Source organism: Leopardus geoffroyi, chromosome B2 (genome assembly GCF_018350155.1).
Source record: "Leopardus geoffroyi isolate Oge1 chromosome B2, O.geoffroyi_Oge1_pat1.0, whole genome shotgun sequence".
NCBI classification, from domain to species: Eukaryota; Metazoa; Chordata; class Mammalia; order Carnivora; family Felidae; genus Leopardus; species Leopardus geoffroyi.
In genome coordinates, this window is record NC_059332.1 from 23107664 (window position 1) to 23122075 (window position 14412).

Consider the following 14412-nt stretch of genomic DNA (forward strand, 5'->3'; position numbering starts at 1 on the left):
CTCTGGGAAACAAACTTGCGATGGCCAATAAAGCTAAAGAAGTCCATAAAAACTAACTTTGGGAAATCCACTCCTAAATAAAATATACCTTAGAGAAACGCTTACACCTATACACATAGGATGTACAAGAATGTTCAGCAATAGCATTTGTAATAGGAAAAGAAAAACGAAAAAACTAGAAATAGTCAAATGTCCAATAGACGAATAAACTATGGCATATTCTTCCAATAGAATGTAAGTAGTGAAAAATGACTGAACTAAAACTCTACATATGACAGCACAGATGAACTTCACAATGCTACATGGAAAAGTAAAGTCATAAAAGGATGGCATAATTCCACTTGCAAAAATATAAAAGCCCATGAATGTTAACTGTTTTATAATACACATAGTAACTCTACAATGAAAATCAAGATAACAACACAAAATTCAAAATAGTGATTCTCACAGGATGGAGGCAAAGTGGGAAGATACCAACAAAAAGGACATATACAGTGGGGGCAGGGAGGTTCGGCTGTATAATGTCCTTTGTCTCTTAAGCTAGGTGGTGGATAGTGGACTGATAGATAAAATAAAGCATTGGAATACAGAGAGATACAGACAGATGAGCAGACAAAGTATAAGAATAAAGTATCTCAAGGAAAACAATTTTAAGAAAAAATAACCCTTAAAAAGTTAGAGAGACTTCAGTAGGTTTACAGTAAAAAGTAAAGAATGAATGGAAGAAGAACTAAGTTGGAAGACTCACACTTACCAATTCTAAAACTTACTGCAAAGCTACACTACTCAAAACACGTGGTACTTGTGTGAGGACAGAAACATAGAACACTGGAATAGAACTAAGAGTTCAGAAATAAACCCAAACATCTATGGTCAACTGATTTTTGACAGAGGTGCCAAGAGCTTTTAATGGTAAAGGAATAGTTTCTTCAACAAATGGTACTGGAACAACTGGATGCCTGCATGCAAAAGAATAAATTTGGACCTCTACCTCATATCATGTACAAAAATTAACACAAAATGGATCAATGACCTAAATAGAAGAGCCCAAACCACAAAACTCTTAGATAAAAACACAGGGGTAAATCTAGTTGACCTTAAGTTTGACCATAGATTCTTAGATATGACAGCAAAAGCAGGTGCAAGAGAAAAAGAACAGACAAATTAGACTTCATTAAAATCTAAAAATTTTGTGCTTCAAAGGACATACATTATCAAGATATAAAAAGAAAACCTACAGATTTGGAGAAAATATTTACAAATCATACATCTGATAAAGGTCTAATATCCAGAATATATAAAGACCTCTTACAACTCAGCAACAAAAAGACAATCCAATTTTTAAAATGAGCAAAGGAACACGTGGGTGGCTCAGCCAGTTAAGCGTCCAACTTCAGCTCAGGTCATGATCTCACGGTTCTTGAGTTCGAGCTCCACATAGGGCTTCTGTGTTGACAGCTCAGAGCCTGGAGCCTGTTTGGGATTCTGTGTCTCCCTCTCTGTCTGCCCCTCCCCTGCTCATTGTGTCTCTCTCTGTCTCTCAAAAATAAATAAGCATTAAAAAAACTCTTTAAAATGAGCAAAGAAATTGAATAGACATGTTTTTAAAGAAGATATACAAACAGTATATGAAAATATGTTTAACATTATAAGCCATTAGGGAAATAAAAATCAAAACCACAGAGAGGGACTACTTTGTACCTACTATGATGGCTGTAAAACAAAACAAAACAAAACAAAACAAAACAAAACAAAACAAAACAAAACAAAACAAAACAATACCGTGCAAACAGAAAATAATAAGCAATGGCAAGGAAGTGGAGAAATAGAAGTCTCATATATTGCTGGTGGGAAGGTAAAATGGTTTAGCCCTTGTGGGAGATAATTTAGTACTTCCTCAAAAGTAAACACAGAGTTACTATATGATGCAGTAATTCCACTCCTAAGTTATGCACCCAAATAAACTGAAAACAATGACTCAAATACATGTACATGCATGCTCACAGCAGCATTATATACAATAGCCAAAATATGGAAATAGCCCAAATGTCTGTATAAAGACTGTTTACTGTCAACAATACATAAATGGCCAAAAAGACTCCCCCACGACGTCTACACAACCATTAACAATGATGATGTAGGTAAATATTTGGTAACATGAAAAGACACTCATGTCAGATTTGTTGTGAAAAAGCATAATACAAAAAAATAATCAAAGGATGATTATATTTTTCTAAAATATATACAAGTTTTTCATACGGATATGGCTAATTATATATATGCATGTTTTAAAAGTTTTACCTAGGTAACAACGGAATTGCTTTTATTTTCTTTTTTATACTTTATTTTTAAAATTTTTCCAATGATTACAGATTTTTTTATGTCAGAAAAAAAAATCTCACCACCTTACCCATTTTGAAAAGAGAAAAAGGACAAAGGCTAAGTAAATATTTGAAAAGACATCTCTACTCTGACAGCTTGAAAATGTGTCACTAGGAGGAACTACAAGGCCACACATACACATGGGGCTGACACATATTTGTTTGCTTTTCTAAAAGGGCACTAACAGGGCCAAGACTGACTTAAGGGAAGGGAGGAAAGTTAGACGGCTAAAGGAAAGGAAGGAAGAAGAGAAAGATTGGGGAGTGACATGGGAAGGAAAGAAAGAAATCAGAGTCTGCAGATCTTAGTCTCAACTCAGTGTTTTACCTTAAAATGCACTATGTTTAATTTTAATTAATAAAGTCAATAGATTAGGGGTGCCTGGGTAGCTCAGTCAGTTGAGCGTCCGACTTCAGCTCAGATCATGATCTCATGGTTCGTGGGTTCAAGCCCCACATAGGGCTCTGTTCTGACAGCTCGGAGCCTGGAACCTGCTTCGGATTTTGTGTCTCCCTCTCTCTCTGCCCCTCCCCTGTTCACACACTCTCTCTCTCAAAAATAAACAAACATTAAAAATTTTTTTTAAAAATAATAAAGTCGATAGATTAAATACACAGGTAGACCCAATATATCCACAGTTTTCTGGCACCACGTAGATATGTCCATGCAATTATCCTTTTACCTGGGATGCCTTCACAATCCAACCTAGAGTTTGGTCTCACTATGGGGGTATGAGCCCTCTATTACTCACTCTGATTGCAATTTAAATCCCCAGACAAGGATACATACACAAAGTCACTAAAAGAGCACTATGAAAAGTAAATAGACAAATTTTGATTGAAAGTCAAAACCTGGAGAAACGACCTCCATAGGAGGAATTTCATGTTTGTTTGCTTCTCCCATGTTTTTGCCCTGAAGGTGGGCTCCAGCTGCAGAGCTGCACAGCATCAATGGCAGCTAAGACTCCAAGAGAAATCTCTCCTTCTATATTCAGGGAAATGGCTCTGTGAGTTGGAGTGGAGAAGAGCCCAGAGGAGATGCCCTAATTCTACCTGCATAAGCATCAGCCTAACCCATGACTACACATGCACACCACAGACTCAAGCTAGCATAGCAAAAGCTGAGAAAACTGAACTGAGATGTGAACCATTCACACGAGTTTCTGACTAACCCCTCAAGTACATATGTGCGGGAAGGACAGAGATCAGCATCACTAAGACTTATACTGAGATCTGAATGACTGCCCATGGGAAAGAAGTCAGAACCAAGGTTTAAACTTCACCGAGTGACCATCTACTAAAATATCAACAGTTAACACAAATTTAAAATAGGACAGAGTGCACACAACTCACCGTTCACAACTTCCAACACACAAAGTTATTTGACAAAGAACCAAGAAAATATGATGAATTCTAAACAGAATTCATTCTTGATGCGACCCAGATGTTGGAACTATCAGACAGATATTTTAAAGCAATTACTGTAACTATGTTCCATGAGGTAAAGAAAAACACAACTGATAGGAATGAAAATATAGGAATTCTCAGAAGAGAAATAGGAACCAATAAATAAATTCAAAAAACACATACAAAATTTAAAACTAAAAAAAAATCTGAAATAAAAAAATATATTTGATGATCAAGGCAGTTCTGTGAAGGTGATACAGGAACATGAACATGGAACAGAAATTAGTATGAAAAACAGCAAAAGATAGACAAAAGTGAGCAAAGTATTGGGATCTTCTGAGATAAAATCGAAAGATCTAACATGAGTACAATTTGAGCTCTAGAAGGGGAGGAGGAAGAGACTGAGATAGAAAAAATTATCTGAAGAAATAATGACCAGAAAATTCTCAAAATATGTGAAAAACATAAATTCATGGACTCAAGCTCAGTGAATCTCAAAACAGAGTCCAAGAAAACCACACCTCGATGCATCAAAATCACACTGATGAAAACCAAAGGTAAAGAAAACAATCTTGAAAGTAGCTAAAGAAAGACAACATATTACTTTTGGGTCAATAATGACTGAAATGATTCTGTGGTTCTTTACAGAAACTATAGAGGCAGAAGACAATGGAACAACATCTTTAAATTGTTAAGAAAAAAGATGAATTCAGAATTCTATTCTCAGTAAAAATATTCTTCATGATAAGGGGTAAATAAAGACATTCTCAGATAAAGGAGCACTAAGAAATTCATCACCAACAGACATGGTAAGGGAAGTTTTCCATACCAAAGGGAAAAAATACCAGAGGGAAACAAGCATCTTCGGGAATAAAAGAAGAGCAAGAGAATTGTAAGAGCTAGGTAAATAGAAAACTATGGTCTCTTAAGTTCTTTAAAATGCATATGACTTTGTAAAGCAAAAAAGTTTAACACTGAGTGGTGAGGTTTTCAATGTATGTAGACACAACACATGTAACTATAACAACATAAAAGTAACTGAGAACAGGGGTAAGGCTAGAATGCTATTTTAATATAAATAAAACAGACTTCAAGAAAAAGAGAAGTACCAGAGATAAAGATGATATTTCATAATGAAAAAAGGGGCAACTCATGAAGAAGACATAAGAGTTATAAAAGCATATATATCTAATAATATAGCTTTAAAAAAAACATGAAGAAAAATTAATAGGATAAAAGAGCAGATAGAGAAGCCCATAATCATAGTAGAAAATTTTAATAATCTTTTCTGGGAAACTGATAGGATACTAAGACCAAAAAAAAAAAAAAAAAATCAGTAAACATAAAAGAGCTGAACACTATTCAATTACATTGATCTATTTAACATTTACAGAACATTCCACGCCTAGGTTTTTTCTCAAGGGAAATGGAAACATACAGGCACACAAAGGATTTTATACAAATATCTACAGCAGCTTTATTTCTAATAGCCAAAACTGGGAACAAACTAAATGTCCATCAAAAAGTGCATGGATAATCTAATTGGGTATGTCTATACAATGAAACAATACTTAAAACAATAAGGAATGAATGACATATACAACATTGATCAATATACACAACACGGATTAATTTCAAAATCATTATGCTGAGGGAGAGAAGCAAAACATAAAGAATATACTGTATGATTCCACTTATATAAACCTCTAGAAAATCCAAACTCATCCATAATGACAGAGGTAGATCAGTGGTTGCCTAGTGACAGGGTGGCAGGAGGGACAGATTACCAAAAGGGCACAAGGCAACTTTGGCTGGTGATGAAAATGTTTATTATCTTGACAGTGGTGATAGTTTCATGGGTATACACATATGTCAAAAATAGATCAAACTGTACAGTTTCAATATCCATAGTTCATCATCTTTCAATTATACACCAATAAAACTGGGGAAAATATTCAACCTAAAAGTAGGATTTTCAAAGCATGGTCTGAATGTGGGTCATTCATAAGAATTATCTAGGCTATTTATTTAAAATGCACATCTCAGGGGTGACTGGGTGGCTCAGTCGATTGAGAGTCCGACTTCAGCTCAGGCCATGATCTCACAGTTCATGAGTTTGAGCCCCGCGTCAGGCTCTGTGCTGATAGCTCAGAGCCTGGATCCTGCTTCAGATTCTGTGTCTCCTTCTCTCCCTGCCCTCCCTTGCTTGTGCTGTCTCTCTCTCTCTCTCTCTCTCTCTCAAAAATAAACATTAAAAAAAATTTTTAAATGCACATCTCAGTCCTCATCCCAGACCTACATACCCTGATATGAACATTTTACATAGGCTCTCCAGGTGATTACCAGGCTCTCCAGGCAGTTACCAGGCACACACTTAACCACTGGTTAAACCCAGGACCAATTCAAATACCACCTCCTCTCTGATGCTTCCACTAATCTAACTGATGAACATAGCCCCCTCTTCACACCTCCCAAAGCTCCATGTCATGAGTGGCACTTATGTTACCATGCTCTAATTATATAATCTCATCTTCCCTACTACATGGTAAATTTTACAGGGAGAGGTCACATCTTATGGTGTCCGTGTCCTCCTCTTTGGCTAGCACAGTGCCTTACACACAAAAGATGCTAAGTAGATTAATGGTAGGTCTGCCTGTATATAATACTATGCCCAGTATAGGCACATATCTTGATTGTTGCCTCTAGAAGTTCCCCAGCTGAGATTAATAACACTGAATGTCACAAGTGTGTGTAGAGGCTGCAGAGACTGGCTACTAAAGACAGTAATAGACTGGAAATAGATATTTATTCACATAGGAAAAGAAGCACTGGGTATCCTACCTGGCCATCCAACCAAAGTTCATAAAGTACACAACTCCTTGCAAACAGAAACCTAACTTATTCTGGGACATACATTTCAAATACCCATACTTCTAGCATTCCATCCTGAATGTAATCAGGACAAGGTCTTGGCACAATCTTCTTCAATCTCTTCTTCCTCCCCATTCTGCCCACGATACCTCTGTTACAAATACTTATCACATGGTATTGTAATCATTTGTATGTCTGTGTATGCTATGCTATTCCCAAAGGCAAGAACAATGCTTATTTCACTTTTCTACAGCCTTAAAAGGAATTCAAGAGAAACTGACAAATGAACAAGAACAAAGAATGATTGTTAACAATGGAAACTGGGTGCCTGGGTGGCTCAGTCGGTTAAGCATCCAACTCTTGTTATCAGTTCAGATGATCTCACTGTTCATGAGTTCCAGCCCTACATTGGGCTCTGAGCTGACAGTGCAGAGCCTGCTTGGGATTCTCTCTCTCCCTCTCTCTCTCACCCTCTCCCGTTCATGCGCACCCTCTCTCTCTCACTGTCAAAAATAAACTTAAAAAAAAAAACAAACTGGAAACTGTTCATGTATATATTTACAAGGTTTTCCCAAAAGATCACACTTTTAAATTTTGACAAAGAGGTAAAGAAAGAGATTTCATCTTTTAAATGTTATATTCCACCATAGAGCTTTTTCCATTACAATCTTCTAAATTTCAAGGGGCTCAAATAAATGGTAAATTCCTTTCTGGTACAATCACAGCCTACAGTCACCCTGGTGATGATTTTAGATGTTTGTGCTCCATATATTACTTGAAAAGACATTAGCAACCTGAGTCAGCCCAATGGGAAGTGAGGGTGTGGTATTCGGGGACATGACTCAGTACTGTCCTCAAAACATCTCCTCAAGGAAAAACCAATAAAATCATCATAACAACTGTCATCACCCACACCATGATTAGTAAATCTAAGAAATTTGAAAGCAATGGCAAAAACATTATAAATTAAAGAATAAAGTAAAATTCTATAAGCTATGTGGAAGAGCCTTATCTTACTCCAGGGGAAAAAAATCCACATATATGCCATAGTCAACTTAAATGTGTAATAGCGTTTTCACAAACTGTTCATATTAAGAATCTAATTCCCCGCTTTTAATTAAATGCACTCTATCATAGGAGACAACATACATGATGGCCTAGCCCTTCTTTAGGGGTAACAAATAACCACCAGCCAAAGAGAGCTCTGTTTGCTGTTGTTTGTTTCATTTGGTTTCTGTTCTTCATTCTAGGTGAGACAGAATAATTTATTTGCAATGGATTTCTAGCCACTTCATAATCATGCAATTTACTATCTGGATAGTGCAGCATGGTACCTTCCTCAGGCTCTGTCAATGGGATCATATCAGCATCTACATGAGAGCCTTGTTATCAAGGCTAAATGAAAGAAAGGCTCAGAAGCATTGGTGAGATGAGGTGAGATCCTGGCCCACAGGAAGGGCTTAAGTGTGGCTGCTAATTTCACCATCTAGTTCCGGCTTCTTTGGTGTCCAGTTACTTTAGCACTTACCTGTGCTGCTATGAGACCCTTAAAGAAGGAGATCTACAGCCACTTGTTAGTGTTTCTTGGAAGTTCTATTTTAAAAGGCAGGGGAGTGGAAGGGAGGGAAGGAAATGTAGGAGAGAAGATGGAAGGAACGGCAAAATGGAACTAGAGGGCTGGAGCATGCACAGTCAGCCTTTCTCTAGACCACGGAGCTCAGCAGACAGAAAATTAGCTGTTCTTACAAATAAAGCCTGCGGTTGATGATTGCCAGGCACACAGTTTAAAGATTTTAACTACAGATGTCAAAACACATCCCAGTCTGAGAACACAGAGCAGAACTTTGTCACAATAACTTAAAGTTCAAATAGCACAGCCTACACAGAATTTCTTTTACAAAATCATCTCTTCTTTCTTTTCAGTAGTCTCCCTCGCAAGATATTTCATTTAAAATTTATCTGCACAATTTTCCACCAACTAAAACCACATCTTACCACAACTGTGAACCTCTCAAATATATCTGCATCTCATATGTTCTGTTTTGTTTTGTTTTTTTCTTTTCTTTCACTTTGCCACTTCCCTCAAGAACACTTGACATGGCTGATCTAATTGTGGAACAGCAGTCCCATTAATGTGCAATAATGACTTGGAAACCTGTTTCAGATAACTGTATTTGGCCAATTACTGTGTGAATAAACCTCATAAAAACCCATCAAGGACACTGGAAAAGATACAAGGAAGCACTATTCCCAGCAACAACTGACATGTTAAGCTGACCATCCCCTGACTGGCTTTCTCAGTCCTGGCCCTTGATAACACATGTTTCTGGGATGAAGCCTGGGATTCCTTCAAATCTTCTAAGAAAAAAAACAAAAACGTCCCAGAAGTATTTGAAGTTAGCTCCTACTCAAGAAGAGATTAAATCTTACATATTTGCTTCCAATTTTTTGTGTTTTCTACTAAGATGGATATATACGTATCAGGCTGATTTTCCGGTGTCTCTTACTATTGGTTAATTGTCTTTTTGCCTCTAAAATCACTCAGACTAGAATCATGGATACTGAAGTGACTAAGATCAAAGAGGTAATCTAATTCTAATTAATGAGAAATCATTTCTGTGATGTACAGGACAGCCTCTGTTCAAATATTTCCTTTTTAAGGGGGCTCTGTTGATAAATGGCTCTAACCATTTGAAAAACAATTTAAAAACAAAATCAGCAATTAATTTTAGTCAGCATGCCAGACCCAGTGCTAATAAGCATGTTACATACATCATCTTGATGAATGCTCATAATGAAACTTTGAGCAAGGTACCATTGTGCCCATTTTAATTATGAGAAAACTAAGACTCACAGGGGTTTAAGCAACTTGCCTGAAGACACACAGCTATCAACTGACAGAAAACCTAAGACAGACAGACACCCAGGCCCAAGCCTCACAACTTTTACACACAGCCCTTAACATGCGACCTCTCTGTCCTTCTCTAGGTCAGCTCTTCAAATTATTGAAAACTATCCAAGAAGCATTTGGCACCGTTCTGGGCTTTCCCCCAAGCCTTCCTTGGCAGAAAGGAGAGGAATCTGTGAGCTGAGTCCAGGCCCCTGCAGACAAAGGTTACCTGGGAGTAAGAAGGGAAGGCTAGGCCTCCAGTCTCCCAAGCCGGATTACCACAAATCTTGCACTTGACTGCCACCTCATCTCTTCTGTCTCACACCATCCTTATTCTCTAACCCCATGACCTTACCCGTGGTCTCTCTACATTTCTTAGCCACCAAGAGGGCCTGCTCTTCTCCATTCTGCTGCCCGAGGCCCTGTGACCAAACCTGAACCAGAGCCACTGCCCTCCAAGGCCACAGAGTAAATGCCCTACTACGGGAAGGGGAGAGGGGCAGAGTGCAATCTTCATCAGTTCCCCTCCACTTAACTGCTTACACAGAGTTCCTGCTCAAATGCCCAATCCCACCGACTTCTCATGGAGGATTTATACTCTGAAAAAATATTTTTTAATTACGTTCATATAGTGATTTAAAAAAAACAGCTCTGAAATTAAGTTTAGAAATAATCATTTTTATTAAGCAATGGTCCTGCAGAGAAGAGCTGTATCCACAGATATAACTTACTTATAAATGAAATAAGAACAAAAAAGTATTATATATTGGCCTTGTTCTTAAACAGTTTGGAAGGCAAACTGGACTCATGTGGTATGCATCAAATGCCTAGAGGCAACTGCAAAGCAACATATCAACAAATACGAAATTATGAAGTACAAATCCAATACTTAAGTGCTAACAAGGAAGATCTCCGGAAACAAAAAGTCTGTGCAAAATGTGAGAAATGAAGTTCTTCCAGAGTTAAGTATGGAGAGTTAAGGGACAAGTACGGGGGCAACAGGAGGAGACAGAGATTGTGAGTCTACCCCTACAGGGGCATATAAATGCATATGAAAATAAGTATGCAAATGAAGTGAAAGGAGAGAGAGTCTTTTTCAAGAGAGCCTACAAAAAAATGTTGGATTCTTTTCTACCTGAATTTACTAGTTGCTGTTCCATCACCCCACAGCCAAGAACTTCTAGCCATTCTCCGTGGAAGTTGATCTCCATCTCGAAGGAAGGATGAGTAAAAGGGAAGTAGCAGTCTACCCACCTAATGTCCAGTCCTGCAAAGATGCCAAATAAAAACAGATAGTGTTAAAAGGCAGTCTATCCTTCCTTATGATCAAGGCTGCCCTTCAGCTAATGACAACAATTACTACATTCTGAGTAAAATAAATAGGAAACAAACTCATTTGCAGCATGTTAGGGGGAGGCAATAAATCTTAAAACTTGTGAAAAACTGGGCATGTCTTTTCCAATATGAAAAACACTTTGTGCAGTTCCAGGACCCTCTAAAACCAAATCAATCACTTGTCAAATCCCTGCAAACACCTGGCAGAGGGAAAAAAATTAGGTCAAGATCAGGGGAAAGCAGGTAATTCGTCTAGTTCTATAAGTGAAAATGATATATTTTCAGAGGTAAAGAAAAAAACGTTTTACTATATATCCTGAAAACTTACTTATCAACAGTATGACCAATTTTGGATAAACTAATCAACTTTTATTTCCATAAGTATATATATTTTAATTTTTTTAATTAAGTTTATAAGAACTAATAAAAAGTTAAATAAGATCTCTCAGCTAAATTTAAGCAAAACATCTTAGAAAGTCAAAACATTTATTCCTACAGAGGAGTACAAATATTCATACATCTAAACAAACAAGTACAGGCTAAATGCCAGAATAAATTTTTCAATAAGCAATCATGAACATGGCACTCATAAACAATGACATTATTAATTAACAAAAGAAAAGACTAAAGAATTAAAAACAAACCCTGCAAAGAGCAGAAGTCACTACACCAGAAAAACCAGATGAGAAGGTCATCTGGTAGCTAAATGGCCACCATGAGGAAAACAGAAAAGTGGGCATCGTGCAAATCATCTATGGTCTCCTGCCTAGGCTCCCTTCCCTTCGTGTAATGATCTTTCTCTTCTCTAAGCAATGTTTCTGATTCCATTTCTCCACAGTAACATGACCTCCTATGAACTGAAAACACTGTCTCTTCTCACTCAAGACTATCTGTATTTTAAACCTTGTGGAAATCAGAATGTGAAATGAATAAAAGCAATAACAAAAACTGCTTCCATTTACTGAGGACTTACTATGCCTCTGTCATCCCGCTTCACATGTAGGGAAAACAAACTATCGGAAAGGTCAAGTGTCTGCCCAAAGGCACACAGCTAGCAGATGACTAGGCCAAATCTAGGCCTTCCCAACTCCAAAACTCCCGCTCTTGACAATTAAAATATAATTCCCTGCCCATCAATAAAAGACATTTCAAGAATCAAAAAGCAGATGGGAACAGAATTATGAAACATGGGGACCTTCCCTATGTCCCAGACAACAAAGGGCAAAGTAGGCTTTTCTTTTATGTTTTGTTTTAGTTGCCTTTATTTTCCTATCTACCTGATGTCTACGGCAAGTGACAAATGATTTCTGTTACACCAGTAACACAGTATTCCTCACTCTTGCTATACACATAGTATAATAGACAAGTGTTAGACTGCACATATATATAGTGCACTATTTGACATATGTTGCCAATGTCTACATCTATGAAACTGTCACCACGATCAATATAATGAACATGTGCATCACCCCCAAAAGTTTCCTAGTGCCCTTTTGTAATCCTACCCCTCTGCCTGTTGCCCCTTACCTCTTGTCTTCACCCCACATGTCCCCAGGCAACTGAAGATCTCCTTTCTGTCCCTACAAAATAGTTTGCCTTTCCTAGAATTTTATAACAATGGAATCATATATCATGTACTTTTTTTTTTTCATATGGCTTCTTGCACTCAGAAGAATGATTTTAAGATTCACCCATGTTGTACCTATCAACAGTTCCTTCCTTCTTATCACTGAATAGATTTCACCAACAGTTTTTCTAACCAGGAAAAAAAGCTGATCCTGTTGCAGGCCACTGGAGAAGTGTCCTCAGGTCCCCTGAGTAGTTCAGACTTCTCTGGATGGAAGCTCCTACATGCAGAGCAGGTGTTTATTCGCCACTATGTTCTCAGAAGAAGGTATCGGTATACCTGTGTGTTTGTCCAGCTTTGGAACCAACAATCCCCTACCACACTTTTACTGAAAAGCTGCAGACGCAGTCCCACTGGCAAACAGAGACGTGTGAAGCACTGGGACATATAACCGAGTGCAGACAGACGAGCAGAGAAACAATTTTTATCATTCTTTTTTTGTAACTCCTGACAGATAAGCACAAATCACCTAGTGAAAACAACTTAGAAAAACAAATTTTGTTTACATTTTACCAAAAGCAAGATGAGTACTCAGGGTTAACATGATTCTACCATTACACACTTAAACATCACCTGGAGCAAAGTTAGGTGAGGTCTACACAAATTAATTTTTCTTGTGTGTCCTTACTTTATTCCTTTGGACAAGCTAAATGCATAGAATTTAGTTTATATAGCTTTATAGCTCACACCTATAAAACCTCACATTCCCCACCCCCCAGTCAGAGAGAAAGAATATATAAGACATTACTGAGCCCTGAAAACAATCACAAATGTTGATTCAAGTAATTCTACTATCAATTTTTATGAAGCCCAGACTAAATCCCTACTGCATAATGTCTATGGGAAGCTCAGCCTGCATAGACAGGACTCTACACACACCCTCTGAGCTGTTGGTATGAGTGGTGTCAAAAGAGCACAAAGACTGAACTGAAAAGTGATGTAAGGATCTCACCCCTTGTCTAGGAACCTGCTGTTACTGAAGGGCTTTGGCCATTTCTAGAAGTAAAAAAAATTACAACTACGGATTGAATTTTTTTTAGTGTTGAATAAATTCTTAAGATAAAATGTCCACATGTTGGTTGTATCAACCCTTGCTCTTTTTTTGTTGATGACTTCAGTCACCCTGGCTCTGGGTTTCTTCTTGCTCAGTCATCCTACAGGTGTCTGTCAGGAGCAACCACAGTAATCGCTCCACTCTGAAAACCATACCCGGCAAAGCAGAAAAGGCAGGGAAGCTGGCCAAAGTTCTTCAGAGTACATGAAGATGATTAATATTAATCATTTGTGGAGCAGAATCCATTGATAACAGTATCACAGAAACTAAGACATAAAACATAGATTGGCAAAAGTTATGTCCAATGGACCTAGAGCATTTTTAATCCTTTTCAACTCCTCAGATCCTGTTAAAAGTTTCCTTTCTGAATCTGTATGATCATGCAAAGAATGCCAAATCCATAAACCATTTACCCCCTTTGTTCCATTACTTTAAAGACTTCAGTTTAAATTCTACTTCTTTCACATCAACAGGCAAAAGCCAAAATCTATGAAACCCCAGTTTTGAGAAACCTGCATCTCTGCTTCAAACAAAAATGGTCCTTATTTGAAAGTAAATTCTATTAGTTAATGTGTAATTTTTGCCAAAACACCATATTCTTTTATATACATATATATTTTTAAACGTTTATTTCTAAAGGGGGAGCAGAGAGAGAGGGAGACAGAAGATCCAAAGCAGGCTCTGAGCTGGCAGCACAAAGCCCAATGTGGGGCTCAAATTTCACAAACTGTGAGATCATAACCCGAGCCAAAGTCGGAAGCTTAACTGACTGAGTCACCCAGGCGCTCCCTTTTATATATTCTAACAATTTAAATTCCAATTATATTGACACATTAACAGTACGTTT

The 14412-nt window shown here is 37.6% G+C and overlaps 1 protein-coding gene across 36 annotated transcripts in view; it reads right to left on the reverse strand.

Moving 5' to 3' along the window:
- The window catches only part of FARS2 (phenylalanyl-tRNA synthetase 2, mitochondrial), a 623580-nt gene that overhangs the window by 406979 nt on the left and 202189 nt on the right, over positions 1-14412 (reverse strand). For 33 of the 36 annotated variants that reach the window (XR_006717077.1, XM_045497529.1, XM_045497536.1 and 30 more), the window contains one exon: positions 10685-10816. The exons of the other annotated variants lie outside the window; for them this stretch is intronic. Coding sequence is in view for 32 of the 33 variants with exons in the window: in XM_045497529.1 (XP_045353485.1) it covers positions 10685-10816 (132 nt within the window). In the remaining variant the exon portion in view is untranslated. The remainder of the gene's footprint in view (positions 1-10684; positions 10817-14412) is intronic. 36 annotated transcript variants of the gene reach the window in all.